The sequence below is a fragment of the Nymphalis io genome, chromosome 23, assembly GCF_905147045.1.
Source record: "Nymphalis io chromosome 23, ilAglIoxx1.1, whole genome shotgun sequence".
Lineage (NCBI taxonomy): Eukaryota > Metazoa > Arthropoda > Insecta > Lepidoptera > Nymphalidae > Nymphalis > Nymphalis io.
In genome coordinates this window covers 213096-234350 of record NC_065910.1, presented here as the reverse complement: position 1 = coordinate 234350, position 21255 = coordinate 213096, and the positions used below count along the sequence as shown (strand labels likewise).

Below are 21255 nucleotides of genomic sequence, written 5' to 3'. Positions count from 1 at the left end.
GAAATGTTTTACAACGTACATTTGTAATAATGTAATGTTATTAATAATTCAATGAATTTTTTTTAGAATAGTAAGGTGGATGAGCATATGGGCCACCTGATGGTAAGTGGTCACCAACGCCCATAGACATTGGCTTTGTAAGAAATGTTAACTTACATCACCAATGCGCCACCAACCTTGGGAACTAAGATGTTATGTCACTTGTGTCTGATATTACACTGACTCACTCACCCAAACCGCAACACAACAATACCAAGTACTGCTGTTTTGTGGTAGAATATTTGATGAAAGGGTGGTACCCAGACGAGCTTGCACAAAGCTCTACCAACGGTAATTAAATTATAGAAATATCTGCTTTTTGAAATACCTCAAGCTGAATCGAAAGATATTTTTAAGTCTTTTGGATTATGAGTCGTATACATTATATATATATGTGTTTGTAATAGACAAACAGATTTACTTTCGCATTTATATTATTATTATTTATGAGAAAAAAAAATATCGCTGGTATTACTTATCTTACCATATATTTCAAAATACAAAAACTAGAGTACTGTGTAGTAGAGTACTGTGTATACGTACATAGTACTCACTATGTATACATACGTAGTACTCGCTAGAATATTCGAAGGCATCAATATCAAAATATAGTTGGATGTAGTTGGAGTAGTTAAGGACGGGCGACGTCGGACGCGACCGGTAATTTGCTTAAACCCGCGCTTGCTTGCGTATCAACGCTACTATACTGATTTCTATAGCACCGTCTAGCGAATACTTAGCTTTAAAGCGCTATCACTTTAACAGAGATTGTTTATTGCACCGTCAATCTACGTCAGATTTACAACGCCAATTGATAAATAAATAAGTAAAAATCAACACAAGATTGCGAAGCGTGGAGTTAGTATTTGTTGATTCTCAGGTCGGCGATATAATTGTATTTAATTATCATGACTGTGTTATTTAGTAAATATTGAGTTTCTTATCAGTTATTCCCGCTAGCGTCTGCATTCAGAAACGGGGTTAGTTTACAGTTTAATATAGCATCGTAAAGTGCTTGTAAAAGCGTAATCGTTGTTATTATAACTACTTACAGCTTGATTTGTCTGCTATCTCGGTTTTCTTATAAACTCTTATTGAATTGCTACCATTAATTAAAAATTTAATAATTTTAAAATATATAATTACTATTAATTCAATTGTTATCCTTTTATAAACAATGCTGGTTGAAGTTAATATACGCATTACAATATATGGAAAATTTTCGGCATTTGTTCATTATTCATATAATAATCTCATTTTCTTTGACTGAAATAAACCAGAGGAGTAAACAAACGAATCATTTATATAAATAGAACGTTAAGTGAAGGGCTGAAGTAATCACCGAGGTAATTGTTAATACTACCCTCGCTTAAAAACCGAGCAAAAACATCTTTTTCGTTGTAATTAAGACATTAACGGGAACGGGTAATTTGGCGCCAGTTCAGAGCGATGACCGCCACGAGAACGCAAGGGGTGGTAATTGAAACTATCAGCGGGTCAAGAAATTGATGAATTGCGGATAAACAGTATAATTTGCCGTGAAATACATGCACTTTTCTAAAATTAAATTTGCCGAAATCTGTTCTATTATTCACTGGTTTGTTCACTGATAATCTGTTTTATGTACATACGTATATCCACCGACCCGCATTGGTGCAGCAGCAGTGGAACATTTAAAGGCTGTCATTTTAGTGTCATATTAGAGTACAAGGAATATAACATCTTATTTTCCGCGCTAGACTTCGATCACTGTTTTTATTAGTGATCGAAGGCGCTAGACGACGTAATGTCGACGTGAGTAGTGGTTTGTATTTCTTATAGTGCAAGCTAATACCTAAAAAAGGAAAAAAAGTCGTGCATCTTGAAATGCACGCTAAGTAAATATTTCAAGACGCACAAAAATTATGCATAGCTGTATTAACCTATTGAAAGGTCCTAAAAGAAGTTCACAATCATATCAAGCATATCTTTTATAGATAACTCACTGTAACCATTTTTAAATGACGACGTGTAGTTTAGTTTAATTGTCATCAAATTAAAGACTTATCAAAATTAATAACATATTAATTTTATGCGATTTATGTTGATAAATATTGTCTTTCACGTGCTAACATTATAGTTGGGTCCAGTTACTACAGACATTTTACGAGATATATACTATAAACGAATGAAAACATACACAGGACATGTTGTATGATGCTTCAGTCCCAGCATTGTAGGGAAGATTTGATCGGTTGGCGAATTTATATATCTCATTGATTAAAAAATAGCACGGTATAAAATCTCACCCGTACGAAGTCAAAACGGGTAGTATTCAGGTAGTTCTTTAAATATTTCAAATTAAAAAAAAAAGATAATTAAACAAAAAGCAAATTGATTCTATCAAATTTAGTAAAAATATGGACGTACATTATAACGGTCTCGTCTACAATTGGAATTTAAAACGAAATGAAAACATAAAAAAAACGTTTATCATTTAATTTGTAAGAAACCCATAAGTGTACAAAGCAAGTTTCGGCAGACAGTGCAACAATACTGACAACAGCCGTCTCGTACCGTTGCCTGTTAATCTTTCCAATAGCGTTGCAAAATGACACGTTTTCCCATCAAAAACATTCGTAACCCTTTATTAACTACCAGATTAGCTACAACCGCACCATTTGACAAAAGTCGCAACCACAAAATGCGTTTTAATTAATCTTTTCGCCAATGGGATAAACACTAAATTGGCTTGAACTTTTTCATTTTTGGCGATGTCCCAAGGAAGCAATTAGGTCACGACCAGAGTAAAATGATCTCTTCGATCACGTTTTGGCTGTCTTGGCAGTTTCTGTTATAGGGGGTCCCGCAGTTCTCGTAATGTTGGTGTTGGTTTGACATATGTTCGTCTTTCGTACAGGGGATTGAGTGACATAAGCCCCTTGGGTTCATTATAGGCCCTTACCCTTCCAGGCAATTCTATTTGCGAACTTCACATTTCACTTAATAAAGGGCGATATTATTTAGTTCCGCTTTTTGTATGTTGAATGGTTTGAAGGATATTCGAAATTAATATATATTGTACTACGCTTAGTTTGTTAACACTGAATTTCAATAGTCATTGTTAATATATATAAGTAGTAGTAACAATTAACAATTATTAAATGAAACGGCAAATCTGAGTTCAGAATTTCTGCTGAATTGGAATACTTACAGTTTTCTCACAAGTTCATAATATTTTGTCTGTAAATTTTATCGATAATTAAAAAACTTACCTGAACTCTGACTTCAGGCAAGTTGACTTTCATCGCGAGTTCCTCCCGTGAGTACACGTCTGGGTAGTGGCTCTTTTCGAAAGCTCGCTCCAGCTCGTGCAGCTGGTAGGTGGTAAACGTTGTACGGTTCCTGCGATGTTTCTTTTTATCCGCTGCGGAACCTGGACGAGGCGCGTCATCGTCACTGGCTGATTTATCATCTACCGGTGCTTGGAAACCATCATTGCTATTGCATGAACCTTCACCTGGAAAGACGAATATATATTGACATTTATGAACAATGGACTTTCTTATGCTATTTTTTTAAATTAATTGTTTTCTTTATGTGTATTTTTTAGTTATTTATTGTATTGTACATGTGTCTGTCTTAACAGCGTCTTGGTATTCTCTGCCAGTCGATCTTTGTGCTAAGCAGATATTCACGATGGCGTTAAATGCTTAAATACATTATAAAACAACAGAAGAACTAGGAATACATTGTTACTTCTGTTAATTATTTTTAAACATTTGTAGATAAAGTTTTTTTTAAGTAAAACCTTCTTTAGGCGCTGGCTTATTGTAGGGGAAAGACTAGTGGCTTCACCGACATGCTAATGTTAAAATATATATTAAAATCGTTGAAAGTACAAATAATTTAAGTATTATCGAATTAATGCGGATAATAATGATTGAAATTTATCTAAATACTAACAGTATATACAAATAATATAAGTGTATTTTAACTATTATTTATTTAAATGAAGCTATATTTATATTTCGTACCGAGTTTGCGACAAAATTTGTTTTTTGATGAAAGCTTATAATAAAAAGGGATAGAATTATTACTTGGAGAGTAGATGTGGAAATTGGAGAAATATAATGAACAGTTTCAAGTTTTCATTTCTAGTTGCGGCCCTTATGACTGCCTTTTTTTAGTTTGTGCAATTGGACAAAGTTATATCTGGAATTAGAAAATGTTTTTGCATTTAATAATTCGTATATTAATGAAGGTTTAAGGCTGTGTAACGCCACGTCACGACCCTAACGGACGGAGCTGTAACGTCAAATTGAATCTGGCAAGCTGCAGGCAAGCATGTATTATATGTATGAAACAGGTAACGTACCCATATAATGAATATTTAAAGCGGTTAAAAATTATCAGATTATATATATAAGGCACATAGATGTTATGTGCATTGAATAACACCAAACTACAAAAATTAAATTACATGCAAAGGTGTCCTATATAACTAATAGCATATTATTCAATACATAAAATATACTAAAATCAAAAAAAAAACATATTTAATGATATATATAAAAGTTAAAAGAGTGATTCCACTTTGTCGCTTAGCACGTTGTTGACACAAATAAGCTGTTGGACAATTTGACTACTAACAAAGATTAGGTATAACGGGTCGATGTGAATTGTAGCTGTGACGTTAATGATGTTACTTGATGTCTAGCCGGCTACGGAGGGCATATTTCAATCGGTATGTACGTTCGTCTGTTCCCGCATAACTTTTAAACTACTTAACATAATACGAGAATGAAGTATCGTTAGAAGCTTTCGCTGGTTATAGGCTATGTGAAGTCACTCGAAATTCATAATGACGTCTTCAGAGGACAAAAGTTTTGAATTACAAAATAAAAGAGCCGTCTTAGGGATCCAATGAAAGGGTTTTATTAGCACATTTCAAATATACTAGCTCTTGCTCGCTGCTTTGCTTGAATTAACTCGATTATTGGATAAAACTTATAAAATCACGTTATACTTTTCAGAGCGCGCTTTTTAAGTAGTCAGATTTTAGTTTTTAAACTTTTACTTGTTATTTTCTAGCAGGTTCCCGGTGGATGTTCTACCTTTAATTTAATCTAGTGACACCTTGAGTCAACTTTACTTTTAAGAGATTATTTAAATAAAGTACTAGTTGTGCGCGGCTTCACCCGCGTTGAATTCAGTTTGTGACTGTATGAGTATAAAAACACGCACATGCGGATAAAGCAGCTCGGTAGCGCTTATTCTTCTGGCTTGCTTTACAAATATCAGCTTGATATCTTATTAGTACTAAACTAAAATATAGCCTATGTTACTTCTGGGTGAAGTAATAGTGAATGAATTATAAAAAACTGATTCAGTCGTTTCAGAGTTAAAAAAAAACAATTATTTCCTTTTTATAATATTAATACATATAATTTTTTAATCAGATATGTACTTGTATATGTATGGATATGATATAAGATGGTATGATATAAAAGCCGAGATAGCCTAGTGGTTAGAACGCGTGAATCTTAACTGTCGAACGTGGGTTCAAACCCGGGCAAGCACCACTGAATTTTCATGTGCTTAATTTGTGATTATAGTTCATCTCGTGCTTGACGGTGAAGGAAAACATCGTGAGGAAACCTGCATGTGTCTAATTTCATTGAAATTATGCCACATGTGTATTATACCAACCCGCATTGGAGCAGCGTGGTGGAATAAGCTCTAAACCTTCTCCTCAAAAGGGAGAGGAGGCCTTAGCCCAGCAGTGGGACATTAACAGACTGTTACTGTACTGTACTGATATAAGTATATGATAAGCATGTTATTATGACTGCGATTATAACGTCTAAAAAATAATTATCTCAGACTTTGTACTTAGAACTGTTTTGTTTTAAGATCATAAAAAATAAACCAAAGAACCTAAAATTGATGTTATCCTAAGGATAAAAATTAATATGAATTCATATTAAAACCGAAAGGTTATAAGAGAAATGGTCAAGAGAAATAAACTATTATTAAGTACGAGTAATAAAAGTCTTAGCAAGAATTATTTGATTATAGTGTTCAGCTGTTGTCGGCGAGTCTGCAATTAAGGGCGTACAATAAATCAAACAGCGCAATTGTTTGCGTATGTTAATCTAGATGCTAATGTATCTTCAACGATAATGCAATTATATTCAAATTTAGACTATTTGTACTTCATACTCGATGTTGCAATCTGATATAATATTGTATGAGTAATTGTTATTCGTATATATAATACTTTGATTGGATATAAAACGGTATTAAAATTTTATCAAGTTTCAGAATAAAAAATAAGTTACAAAATATAACAAAGAGAAAGAAAGTCAAGTTTTTATTTGTCAAATTTAATAATTACATTATTTTTTTTATTATAACATACAGTCCACGCCACATACATCATACAACAATTAACTCGTTCACACACCAATCAAGTTTCAACTTAAAACTAATTCATGAATGGCAGTAAACAAGCAATTTAGTAAATTATAAATAATAATTATGATATATAAACGAAAAAAAAAACATAATATACATAGTAAATATAGAAATAACCAGGCGACGATCCCAATGTTTTATTCCCACATTTATTATCTTTTATGAACTTCTAATTATATAATACCTTTTGCACTAATGTTGTTGTTGTAACGCTTGTGTGTTACAGGATATTATAAATCTAACAAGACTTAACACAACTTGGGAATTAAACGATCGCCTCCAGGCCGTTTCTAACAGAAATATAAATAATTTCACTGTGAATAACAATTGTAAAAATCCCGCTAAGTTTTTTTCACCGGCTTTTCTCAGTTTAGGTGTTTATTTCAAATAAAAAAATTAGTATAATTTTGAATAAAGAATTTAACTTTCATTTTTAACACAGACGTTCATTTACGTAGTTTTTTTAGTAAGTATATGAACTTTAAATATAAATTATATATGATATAATTTTTGGTATAAGTATTTGACTTAATTTAAGATTTGATTAATTAATTATACCCCTGCTTGCAAGTGGATTGTTCATGGAAGTTTCACATAGTTTGCTAAATAGGATGACGTATAATCAATTTAAAGGTGCAATTTATTTCAGTCCGAAATAATGTTAATTAATATAACGCATAATAATTGAAATACGAAAAATTTTGTATGTAAAAAAGGTCCCCGGTAATACTGTTATACGCTAGTAATAAGTATAAAATAATAACACGATTAGGCTGGAATACACCTGTATTTAAACGGTAATATTTTTGTTAGTTATCTGTTATGACTAGTGTTTTGGCGCCATAACTGCAGCACTCGTAACACAAACACCGCGGCCGCTGGTTACGACTGCAGGCGGACATCAATTATTTACACAACTCGTAACTGTTTGCATGATGCGATAGCGTTCCAACAGCGGTTTCCCATTTCATTACAATTTTACCAGTCGTTGTGAATGTTGGTTTTACTTGACAAATAATTGTTTAAAAAATTTAATACAATCAATTTGTTAACTCTCGTAAAATTATGGTGAACTTTAACGATAATATCGTTACGTTTTCTCAAATTGTTAATTTTGTTTTTGTATGCATCTCAAAGTAATTTGTGCGATTAAGGAATTAGCACTATGGAACTAAATCGCAACCTTATTGCATTTATACGACGATGACATAAATATCAATGTCTCACTTGTACTCATTTGTAGCTTATACACCACACTGCTGCCGCGGTTTGAACAGTGGACGGTAGATAATCCTCATGTGGCAGTATTCATTTATTTATTAGGTAACCCCACAGCTTGTATCTAAAATTATTACATTAAATATCATATTATTCGTAAATAAAGCCAAAATAGATATATTAAAAACTAAGCGATAAATTAAAGTAAAATTAGTTTAATGTTTTAGTGTGCATACTTACGTATGGTGTTTTTGTGTATGTGTTAATTTGTTGTTATTTTTTTAATTATTGTTTTTTAATCGTTATGTAAGTATATCATCGAACATATACAGTTTTCCTGTCACAAGGATGTTATCAAAGGCAAAATCTTGATTCAATATCGAAGTTTGCTTATTTATTTATTATTTGCTTATTAATTATCAAAAATTTATCAACTGGATGTTATTATACATAAATTAAAAAATACATAAACCAAACCTTAGTTACTTATAATAATAATAATAATGATTTTAAAAACCTGAAACTATATATTCCAGTCAAGTTTAATTTGTGTTATTATAATATACATAAGTCTAATTCTACAGTACGAAAAGTAATTAACGTACGTTCCAAATTGTTTATCAATGTTAAAATATTAATACAATTCAACAAGTTGATCGAATTATCTCACTCAAAACAGGATTAAATAAACATTTTAATTCAATAAAAAGAAATTGACATCGCATGTCACTTGTAACAGAGATTAGGCAAAACGAAATCTCAGTGACATAGTTGAAGCGTTTCAGATTGAGCAATCAAACGTCAAAATACAAATATACATAACTCCCTCACTCGTAAGCGAACATCTCTAGTTGGAGTGGGATAGGTATATTAGATTACTCAAGATTACGACAGCGATAGAAAACAAATAAAAACATTATGGGCAACGCATTAAGATGTTTTACACTTATCGCGATACGATCTCTCGTCTCCTTTTTGTAATAATTATCGATAATCTGGTAACACTCGCGGCATCACCGCCATAATGGGCTCTTGTTTTTTTTCTCTGGTAACCCTAATCATGTGTCAGATTTGCCGTGTTGCTACATATTAAAGCTCTTCGGCATTAATGATTTTACAAATGGGTTCGTTATTTAATTTCTTTTTATTGGCACGACTTGAGACAAGTATGAAAATTAAGACTCATAACTCGTAAATACAATTAATATGGCGCCCACGCTGACTCTTTGAGTAATTACAATTAGAATGGCGTTAGTCCTACATGTTTATATTATATTAAATCTATATATAAGCGATGCCACTGAATGACTTGACTCATCACGAGATCACGAAAACTATAAGTCCGATTGACTTAAAATTTATCTCTTTCGAGACGTATGTTTGTATATAATTATGATTTTACCCATACGAAGTCGGGAAGATCAGTTAATATTTATATAATACCAGCTTAAGCTCCCGGTTTCACCTGCATCTATTTAAGTTTATAGCGACGTCCTCTTTTCATTTAATATATATGGATTTACATAGTGGTTTTACAGTTAATCTCCGCTTTCGTCATCGCAACGTGATAAAATACGTAGTAGTTTTTAAATCTAATAAGCTTTTAAGCAGTTTCATCAAAATCGGTCGAGTAGTTTTTGTTTATTTGATGATCACAATATTTATTTATTATAGTCCTTAATCAACTAGTCCGAAATAAAATAATCGAGATCAATTCATACAACGACAACATTTGTTTAAAACAACAACAAACAAATAGCACGAACCGTAGCCCATAATTGCACCAGCACCGCCATTTTGCGCTCACATCGGAATAATCTAAAGCTTCATTAGTACTCGATTTGCGGTCCACAATCGATTCGGGCGCGATTACGTTGCGATTCGATTATCACGCCGACCACCGCTCATCCCGACGGTAATGGCTCTGTGCTATACTTAAACGTATGGCTATGAATGTCGTAGTATTGTGTGATTGCTACATATGTATTCATTTATTTACGAAATATAAACAGATAAAGCGTCCTATATTTGATCAGACCTTCACCCAGCAGGGGAACAGGTAAAATCTTTTATATTTTATTTGAAAAATATACACACGTCGGTGTGTTTCAGTGACAATGCTATATATTATCAAATACCATGGCATAACTTTTAGCATCGTGATGCTAAAAGTTTTAAACCTTATCATAAAAAGAAGAGGAACACTTATTATTTTTTACTTTTAGCTTAATGTCTAAAACTGATTTTTTTATACTGATAAATGTTATAAAATGTAACATTATGTACTACATTCCTTCGTTCATTTCTTGCGCTGATACGCTGAGCTCTTACAGGGTTTATTATAAAAATATTCTATGATAGCGTTTACCTATTAACCAATATTTTAATATAACCATCATTCGCATTCTATTATCGTTGTTTAATTAAAACTTTGTTTTATATCTATAGTAACGCCAGCTAACGTCAGCTAATTTCAACTAATTTTTCTAGGATAATTTCAAAATAAATACCAAAGGAAAGCGCTAATTAATACTAATTCGGTCAAACTGTTGTAATATTTAACAAGCTCAGTTAGTTTTTATCGCACGCAAAGCCTTAAATACTTGGAAGGGAACGCGAGTTCAACATTTATTATTATAACTACATTTTATCCACGACCTTGCTTGATTATATCTCCTTATAGCGACCGAAATACCAAAATAATTTGTGTTATGTGACATACAGAATAATTGGACGTCGAACTTTTTGCTAACGATTTGCAAATCACTTCACAGAGGTCGAATCGTTTACAACAAAAAACTTGATTCAATAAAAGTTGAAAGACGGCAAAGTTTTAGAGATTTTATTTTATTAAAGATCTATTTTAGAAGTTTCAAATAGTTTTCGCTGTTCGTTAAAAAAAGACTTGTGTGAACGGTGTATAAGATGAGCTATTACACAAACATTTATATAATTGGCTAATCAAGAGTTTTATAATGATCATTTAATTTCTTATACTTTGTGTACTATGTGTGTACATATAAAATGTACATTAAACATTTTAAGTATTCAAACTGCGAAAAATTAACATAAAACATAATAACTTATAATTATAAAAATAGATGTACATTAAAACATTTTTCTTATTTTTCTAATGATATGCTATTATTATTGTTGTATGTTTTCAGATTATAAGTTGTTGGCGTGATCCTATATTATAACGTCAATAGGAACCGTAGCTTCCTGAAAAAGGTCAACAATTTGATAAATGACGTAAGTGACTCCGAAAATTTTATAATGATAATATTATTACTGTCTCATAACGACATGTGATTATAAAAAATTACCTTAGATCCATATTAATTTAGTTGTCTATCTTAAACTCCGCTACCTTAATATGCTTGGGGCAAGGTATTCGTTTCTATAATAGAAGCCTGCAGATATTTTTAATTTTTACTGCATTCATAGCTTAATGTAAATTAAATATGTAATAAAATATTACACAATACAGTAGTGTATAGATGATAAAAGCGTGTATAAAATTTGTTGATTTCCATACAGGACAAGTAATTTCATTCTCTTTAATCATGTGACCTGACAATTGAAAAGGGGCTATGAGACTTTTTGAATAAAATATATTTCGATTTTGACTATTAATTTAATCTTTAGATTATTTTTCTCCTTAACGTTTGTCCCGACTCGGCTTTTTTGTTCTTTTTTTTTCATTTCGCTCTATTTAAGACGTCTTCTGTAGCAAGCGCGTAGCAATTGTTACTTTTTTATATTTAATTTAGCAAATTATATATGCACAACTGATTGAAAGACTGAATAAAAGATTTAATTATAATCTTCCAGAACGATTTCGGTCACAGAAGCCAATCTCAAGAGCGATTAGCCAATTGCGCAGGACATATAATAGTGCACGAGTGTGTGCGCAAACACAGGTGCACTCTCTATTCCTTAACTCTCATAACCCGATTAGATGGCAATCCGAAACGACCGGATAGATTTCAGGCGCAGGACCAACGGCTTTACATGCTTTCCGAGGCACGGGAGTGTAAAACCAACTTCCGGACTGCTACTGACAATTTTCGACACAAAATCTCATTAATAACACTTTTATTAGCCCGACCTGGGATTTGAATCCAGGACTTCCAGGTCTGCGGCCTTACACGTAGCCACTGAACCAACGAGGCAGTAGATTTAATACATGCTATATATTCACAAACATCTGAATACATATTTATTATCATAAGAAAAATGTCTTTCAAGCTGTCTGTCCGTCTGTTCTATTTCTATATCTCCAAATATAAAATACTAGTTACGCAACCCTATCGGTGGTCACGTCAGTGTTTATAATGTCACTTGTATATTTACTTTTATAAGAATTTCACAAACGCTCGGGACCATTTTTAGATCTCTAACAACGATAGGCGATAATGCTAATTAATAATTTCACAGAAATTATACGAAACGTTGACCTTCAACGAATACGTATAATACATTTTAGTGATACGTAACTTTTATATAATTAAATGTTTGTATGTAAACAACGGTTTTCTTTATCGCTTCGGTTTAGTTATACTGTTATACTCAATCAGGTGACACTTTCTAATTAATTACGCTTAAGACATAAATGAAGTCGCAAAGAAGTTTTTTCTAAAGGACATATTACAGGGCAGGCAAACGCAAATGCACTCTCTTTTCCCTTACTCTTATGCAATGAGATTACCCCCGATGCGCCTGCAAAGAATTTAAATCGCTGGACCCATAACCTTACATACTATCCGAGGCAGAGAAGTGTAATCATTGTCGACTTCCAGATTTGTAGGTTGTGTCAGAATCTGCGACCTTACAAGTTGGCCTTACATTCAGGTCATATTTATAAATAATCCTAGAAATCAGGTTAAATTACTAAAAAGTAAAAATATTAAAGTTAAAATAGGTAAATGTAAAGCTTATGTAATTATTTTAAACATGTATATCTTGTTCTTGTTCATGTATATCGATACCTAATGTTGCTTAATCCAAAATTTTTAAAATTTATTAAATATGAAATGTATATGTTATATATTTATCTATTATTTTATCTTAAGTACTATGTTTTAGGTAGTTAGGAAGTGTTAATAATTTTATTAGGTGGGTATTTTAAAGTTAATTTACAACATGAACTGACGTAATTTACATAGTTAAAAATTTAATTACAAATAGTACGAAAATTAAATTAAAAATAGACTGATTAATCATGGTTAAGTTAAATAATAATAAAAAGTTTCCGCTGATTGTTTTAAGGAATTAAAAAACAGTTTCTTTTATTACTATTTTTATAAGTTACTAAAAGAATATAAATAGAAATACTATAAAAACTAAAATTAAAAATTCATAGTAAGTACTTTAACCAATTCTATATTAATACAAGGATTAAGAACATCTTATACATCGTATTAACCGATTTCTCTCGACATTATCGCACTTCGATACGAAAATATCTTTAGACTTCTCTATCGTAGTAAATGATGCGAAAAATTAACCACAAATAAAGACATACCTGTTTACGTTAAACACACATACAGACAAATGCTCTACAGGTAAAATCCAATCGATTAATATAGTAGTTATATATAAGTGTATATATACTTCTATATTATATAAATAGCATTAAGTAATACTGGCCACTGCCCGGCATGCACTGCAAAGCCTTTTTAAATTTGTTGGTCAGCAACTATCCGACACAATTTGCCCCAAGATATTCTCTGTGTTTAAATGTATACCAATTATCATAGCGCCGCTTAAACGGTATAGAAGTTGATGTGCCGAAACGCCATTTAGTATCAAAATTACAACAAAAAATACATACAATGCATTTGAATTACTTATGAAAGTAATCAGTAAAACGGTGTTGAAGTCTATTAATCTCAAACAGACATGCCTGCATTCATTTCAATATATATTGATAAGTGGTCTCGCGACCAGCTAACCGGTATATTTAGATTAGACAGTAATTGATAGATAAGACAAGCGTAAACCTTGCTTTACTTGCCAAGCAACATGTTAAAGAACTAGTGTTTAATATCTAGGAAGTTGTAATCATTCGTATTGATAGTTAAGTGCTCAAGTTAAACTGCTTTATTGTGACACTTGGTACGAGCTACATCAGGCTTTAGAAATGTAATGTATATGTAATATGCCCAAATAAAATTCAGTGAATGTTTTCATATTCACAAGAAGAGTCGCGGGAAGCGTTGGATGCGGGCAGCGCAAGACTGGCCAAAATGGAAATCCTTGGGGGAGGCCTTTGTCCAGCAGTGGACGTCTTTTTTTTTTATATAGAATAGGAAGGTGGACGAGTATATGGGCCACCTGATGGTAAGTGGTCACCAAACGCCCTTAGACATTGGCATTGTAAGAAATGTCAACCATCGCTTATAGCCAATGCGCCACCAACCTTGGGAACTAAGATTTTATGCCCCTTGTGCCTGTAATTACACTGGCTCACTCACCCTTCAAACCGGAACACAACAATATCAAGTATTGCTGTTTTGCGGTAGAATATCTGATGAGTGGGTGGTACCTACCCAGACGAGCTTGCACAAAGCCCTACCACCAGTAAGTGTTTCGGCCAGTCTTTCGGCTGAGATGATGATGATGATGAATATATTAAGTTTTGCCATATTTTTAAATTTTAGTAATTAAGTTTTTATTAATACTTCAATAAATAATACATTTTATTCAATACAAGATTATGATTATTGAGTTTCTTGCCGGTTCACCGGTAGAATCTACAATTCGAGCTTAATTATACTATTCAAAACCGTTTGTATTAGGAGTGAAATTGTGAAAATATTAATATTCTACCAGAATGAAGAATATTTTGATTTTGTAATATATAGACGATACTTATTTATATATTTAATAAAGTTTTGGTTTTCATTATTAAATTTCCTTAAATTACATATAAATGTTAATCAGACAACTCGTTATATGAAACAACAAGTTTAGGACTTATCTAACTAGACAATTAGCATTTATTAACGATAAAAACATTGGAGTAACCGCAAGATTGCCAAACTTTTTGTACTGCGATTACCATTACGTTAATAGTAAATTAGAAACATTCAAATATATTCGACGGACAACCGGATGCGTCTGTCAGTTGCTTCTAGTTTTGATAATCTTGCAACTTACTACCAAAGAGTGCGAAATAGGATCGAAGTGGGAAGTGGTAAGCAGAGATGGCGTTGTGGTTAAAACGCGTGAAAGTTAACCGATGATAATGGATTTAAACTCGGGTAAGCACCCCTGAATTTTCATATGCTTAATTTGTGTTTATAATTCATCTCTTGCTTGACGGCGAAGGACATCGTGAGGAAACCTTCAATTGTCTAATTTTACTGAAATTCTCCCACATGTGTATTCCACCATCCTGCGTTGAAACAGCGTCCAAGCCTTCTTCTCAAAAAATCCTTATCCCAGTAGTGGGAAATTTAAAGGCTGTTGCTATTATGCAGTATTTATCTGCATTCAAACTTATTAGTCGGTTACCATTAAGCTCATAAATTAAAAAAAATATTCAGATATTTTTTATTATTTATCAAGAATTGCCGTGGAGTTACGTAATGGAAAGATCCTTATCTTCATAACTCTTAGTATTGTAACTATAATTACATACACACTTATATGAAAACATTTGCTAATAGACTTTTACAAGAATAAAACATTTGAATCGTTAAGCGCTACATTACTGTGTTTACTATATACTTATACCTCTATAATCTTGTTATAATCAACTAATATTTCATATTTCTATATTCATATAAATTTCAAGGAAATAATAAAGTCACTAATGAAAATTAGTTTATATATATATTACAAAAATATTTTCTAATAATATTTTCTAAATATGTAACTTTTATACTTTCAAGTTTCGAGTTGTCTGATATGCCACTTTTATTAAGATCTCTGCTCTGTGTTCTTACAATCGACAGAACAGCCCGACCGACCAACTGAAAGGCAGACAAGTGACAGCTTTGTGAAACACTAATGAATTTTATTGAGTAATTTGAGGTAACTGCGTTACGCGAATATGAAATTAAAACATTATTTAGAGACGGAAATGTTTAATCGTTCAACGTTATTATCATTTAATATGTTTTTTATTTTTAACAATTTTTTATAAACTGATTGCAATATCGATATTTAAGTTTTGCACTGTTTATCTAATTTGATAGAATGCAATAATTTACCTACCTACGACTTATTTAAATTTATTATAAAACTATACGTCAAAATAGGCTGGTGGTTTTTTTTTTAATTTTTAAATGAGCAGGCACGCTGATAAATGTATGACCTGATGTTAAGTGGTCACCACTACTAACTGATATTGACACTGACAATACTGAAACCTCGGAAGCTAAGATGTTATGTTCCTTTCAATTACATTATTTACATACTATTTATATATATTTTAATAGAAACAATATTGAAATCATGAAGCCTTTCCTTCCGCCCTACTTATACTTAAATTTGCATGTCTACAAATAGCGATGATAAACAATATTAAGATGATTAATAAGCAAGCACTGTAACATTTTTCCAGCTTTCATTTAACTTACTAGCAATGTTTTTCAGTTCAAGATTAAATCTTGCAAATTGAATTAGAACCACTTCCTCTTACACTACGGAGTTGAAATTTTGTATGTTGGTACGGGCTCGATGATAATGCATTTTTATGGTAAGCATGACCTAATTCTACGCGCAGGATTGGCTCCAGATGAAGGAACCGTCAATGTTGATGATTTTATATATAAAGGCTCGTTTTAAAATTATTAATTTCTTACAATTCATTTATTACTTTGTGTGATTTTTGATATTAATATTTTATTTTACTATCAATGACTCTATATATGATGATAATATTAATAATAACATAATATATAATTTTTTTGTGAACTATATCTATTATATATTACAGGTTATGCGTAGCCTAACTGAGAGGACGGTTTTGAATCAGTTTTACAATGTATGCAAGTGGTTTTTGATTACTATAATTGTTCATTAGGTATATACAGTACCGAGCAGGAAAAATCTGAGTCGAAAATGTCACCAATATATTTAAATAAAAACTAACATGTGTTGTATGCCTGCACAAATTTTGTTGATTTGTCTAAGAATCAATGTCTTGGCAACCCTAGACCTGAGTAGCAGGCCGGCCTAGTCCGTGGACCGTCCCTATAGATATTATTTCCATTCCCGCTTGACGCGTCTCATACCTACTGATACCCTTGTTATATAAGGTTTATAATAACTTTGTATATATTACATACATAATTACTAAATAATCGTTTAATTGCAATAAAGGAACAAGCGCTAAAGAAACAAAATATTTAAGACAAATAAATATTTGGAAGACAATAAAATTTGCTAGTTTGATATTTTGAATTTACACAAGCTATAATACGATTAGAATAAGTTTTCGTGATTGGACGGCATTCTGGAGAATGTACCAAGCGGAACTAGTGGGTTCTAAAATGTTGTATCCCGTAGGCTTAAAAACGGCAAACTACCTGACGGATGATCAAAACGCAGCAGTTCAAAGTAGGTATTAGTAGTATAATACATAAATATGTTTACTTGGTGATAGCGCTTTGTGCAAGCTCGCTGAGTAGGTACCACCCGCTCATCACTTATTTTACGGCTAAATAATATTACTTAGTATTGTTTTGTTTCAGTTTAGAGGGTGAGTCAGCCAGTATAAGTACAGGTATAAGATTTCTCTTAATTGGAACCTAAGAAGTTATTTCTAACTTTTTAGGTTCCAAGGCGGCATGGTGATGTAAGGAATGGTAAAAATTTCTTACAGCGCCACATTCTATTAGCGGTGGTGAACCTTTACTATGTGGTGGTTCATTGGTCCGTCGGCCTACCTATTACAAATAAAAAAGAAAAAATATTTTACCTACCTAGCCAAATGAGCTAAACATGAGAGGTTCAATATAAGTTCATAATGGTCAAAGGACACGTAGACACCTACCGGGTGATAAGCGTCGCGGTGGGTAACAAGCCACCGCCGCACTTAAACCATCGTCTATATATTTACTCTCATTAAGTATCTGTTTGTGAATTCAAAATTACTGCCTCTTTTTAAGTTAATATGGATATTTGCAAGATACCAAAACCAAAACATTTTTTTTATATTTGTCTGTCTGTCTGTTTGTTTGGAATAATCTAAACGCCTAAAAATTACAAATGCAAATAATTGATTTATTATGAGGAGTATTTCAATTAAACGTTTAGTCTTTATTTTTAACAAAACTTGTTGAGTCTATCAAAAGTTATATTAATTTATTTACATTACTTATGATGTCTTTTTCGTTTCAGAAACTAGCGATTTAATTTCGAGTTCAATGGCTTATGAAAATTTATGTGTACCTAAATTTCCGACCTCTAAAGCAGAAATTTATCTCATTACAACTACTTGTATTAAAATCAATTAACTATAAGCAATAATTGTGATTTCAATTAATTATTGCTACGAAAAAGTGACTTAATAATTTTCAAACCAACAAAAACCAAGTAGAACTTTTATATTTGGAAGTAAGTAAGTAAAAATACAAGAGGAGATTAGATTTTATGTATTTATGTACTTATATTAAATCCGTCATATACATAAATAATCAAAGTAAAACATATATAATATACCATACACTAAATTTTAAATTAATCAAAGCGAATATTTTCGCCCGTTTACGTTTTAAGTTTGCGATTTGAATTTACTAAAATACGTTTAAATAAATTCATTAAATAATAATGACAGACAACTATTTATTTTAAAGTAAGTTATTAATCGTAATTAAAGCTTGCCATCTCTATTTACTACGCAAATATATTACTCAGACATTAGACAATATGGTTTCAAAATTTAAACTGTCGTTACTTCAGTCTATTCTTAACAGTATTTTTTTTATATTTATATAAATTATTATATATCTATTATATCATATGAAATGTATTTTAGCGTATCTAGAGGTATAGTTTGCAAATGAGCACGTTTTAAATCATAAATATAATTTCAATTCCGACGGGCGGTAAACTAACCCTTCCGAAAAATAAGCGTCCCGAAGTCTACGTCAAGCGCTACGAAGACAAATAGGTTTTAAATTAGTTTAAAATATAAATATTTTTTTAATTTGGGATCGTTTATAAATATGTATATGAGTAAATAGAACAAAAGCTTTAAACAGTCGCACCTATTTAAGAATGCAACGAGTTGGAGTAAAGAGTTTTTTACACCAACAAAGTTTCATTTTGCAAGTTTTACACGTTCAATCGTAATTAGGACATTGATAGATTTAAACTCACCCGCGCTTTCCACGGCGCCGGGCGACACAGGCACAGCATCACACTCGCGCTCCCTCTCCTCTCTTCTCTGCTCAAACTCACTCTGAACTCTCGCCTGCCTACTTCCGTTTAGTCCCAGTATCGCATCTATCGTGTGTCGAGGACCCTGGTTAACATTGGGCACTTGGGTCAAGCCTAACCTCGTCTTCACAGCGTCGAAGCTCTGATTTAGATGCATCTGTTGCGCGTGGAAGAACATCCCCATACGATTTAAGGTCTCAAGGTTCTGTTGATGCTGCGACATAGTTATAGACTGGTCCGTGACGTTGATCGATGATGTCGAATTTGGGCTACTCATTTGTGATCGCGGGCTGTTAGTCTCGGAACGGTCCGGCGTTTGGGAGCCGTAATATCGATCATCAGATACGTCCATCTTGCTCAAGCGGACGAGCGTGACTGACTGCTCCGGTCCGGTGCCGAGTCGGGGTTGCGAAAGGGGCGGAGCTTGGGGTGGGGGTGAAATTGCCCATTGAAAGTGCGAATTTTCGGGTCGCGAAGTGATTTTGTTTGGCAAGGCGCGAGGCACTATTAGCATTTTCCCCTCGGGAGTTCCTTACGGTATTGAGGCGTTCAATAGTGTTTTTCACCTCTGATTGGGTCGATTGTGCGAAGTGTTAGCTGATCGTATTCTTAGAAGCAAGTGACTTGTTACTATTTTCTTTGCTATTTTTGAATTTAATAAAGTTTTTGTATTCTGATTTTTTATTATTTATTTACATTCAATAAAAAAATATAAAAGGTATTTCATTAATTGTATCGATCAATTAACAATAGGCTATTTAATTAGTAAAATAAATATTAAGGAATCTTTATAATTTAAAAGTTGATATTTTAATTGTACTATTGAATAACAATTGCACAATGCGTTTAAAGTTTTAAAACCTTAACAATCGCGCACTTCAAAGGTGATCGATGTGATACGAGTACAATTCAAATTAATCAGTCCAAGGCAATTACTCGTTCAATTGGTGGACAGAGTACAATCGCTCGAGCCAGAGCGAGCAAACAGTCGGGCATCTGTCTGTTAACACACGAATTTAACCAAATCGGTAAACCGGTAACCCAACAATAACAGCTTTTACGACTGACCGCTTCAATATATCTTTTACAAACCTTTCGTCGCCTCCGTAAAATGTACCCTAAATCAATGCGGCATAGTCTAAATTTAATGATCGGTAATAAAGTAATAACGTCATTATAATATTGGAAGTTTCACCGTCAATATTGCATCCGTCTCGTTTCTACAGATGCACGTCTTGCTCGCTCTCATCTCAGTGTAGCGACGGTTGCTAGGGGGCGGGGCACATGTGACGTCACTTCGTATCGACCAATCAGCGGACGGTTTTTTTTTCTTCGCGGGTCTTTTGTGGCGCGTTTCTTTTGTTCGGGTGGCGTCGCGTTAGAGGGTTAACTTGGGGAATAACGAGTAGCTTAGACAAAACTACATTAGCTTTTGACCGGCTTTTTTAAAGTTAGCGCCATTAGCACCTTGTTATCTGAGGTTCTATCCTTCTGTCGACTTCTTTTGAATTCGTTCGTACGAGTTTGAATAATTTTAATAAGTTATTTAAGAATAAGGACTGACCTGCGTATTATAGTTTAAAAATAATGATTTCGTTCAATAATTGATTCTTAAATTTTATATTACTAAGTAGTTATCACAAATTATTTGATTGAAAGTTTTTTTTTTTAAGATAAATAGAAGCTTTTTAGTATTTTTTGAATCAATATAAATGATTATATAATGTGTACCTAGCGGAGGTGGCCCAATAAGCTAAGAACACTTGCATCTTAACAGAAAGTTACAGGTTCAAATCTAGGCGAAAACCACTGTGTTTTCATGTGTTTAATTAATGTTTATAATTAATGTATACGAAAACATCGCGAAAAAAATCTAAATAGGTATGTGTTGGATGAAATTTTGACAAATATGCACCAATCCGCATTGGAATAGCGGAATAAACTCCGAAACTTATTAATTGCCCTTCAAAAGGAAAGGAGGCCTTCTTGTGATATTTATACCATGTTAGTTTTTTAAGTAATATTAACGAAAAGCAAGCAACGATATTATTATTTTTAGTAAGGCAGAGGTGTAATCAGACCTGATGACAAATGGTCACCTTCATCATCAGATAATGGCATTGCAAGAAACATGAGCCATTT

General features: G+C 32.5%; 1 protein-coding gene across 1 annotated transcript in view; it reads right to left on the bottom strand.

Annotated features, from left to right (window-relative positions):
• The window catches only part of LOC126777683 (retinal homeobox protein Rx1-like), a 47493-nt gene extending 28028 nt beyond the window's left edge, over window positions 1-19465 (bottom strand). The window contains exons 1-2 of the mRNA XM_050500819.1: window positions 19054-19465; window positions 3294-3538 (exon numbers count right to left, since the gene is read on the bottom strand). Coding sequence (XP_050356776.1) covers window positions 3294-3538; window positions 19054-19465 — 657 coding nt within the window. The remainder of the gene's footprint in view (window positions 1-3293; window positions 3539-19053) is intronic.
• Between the last annotated feature and the right edge of the window lie 1790 nt (window positions 19466-21255).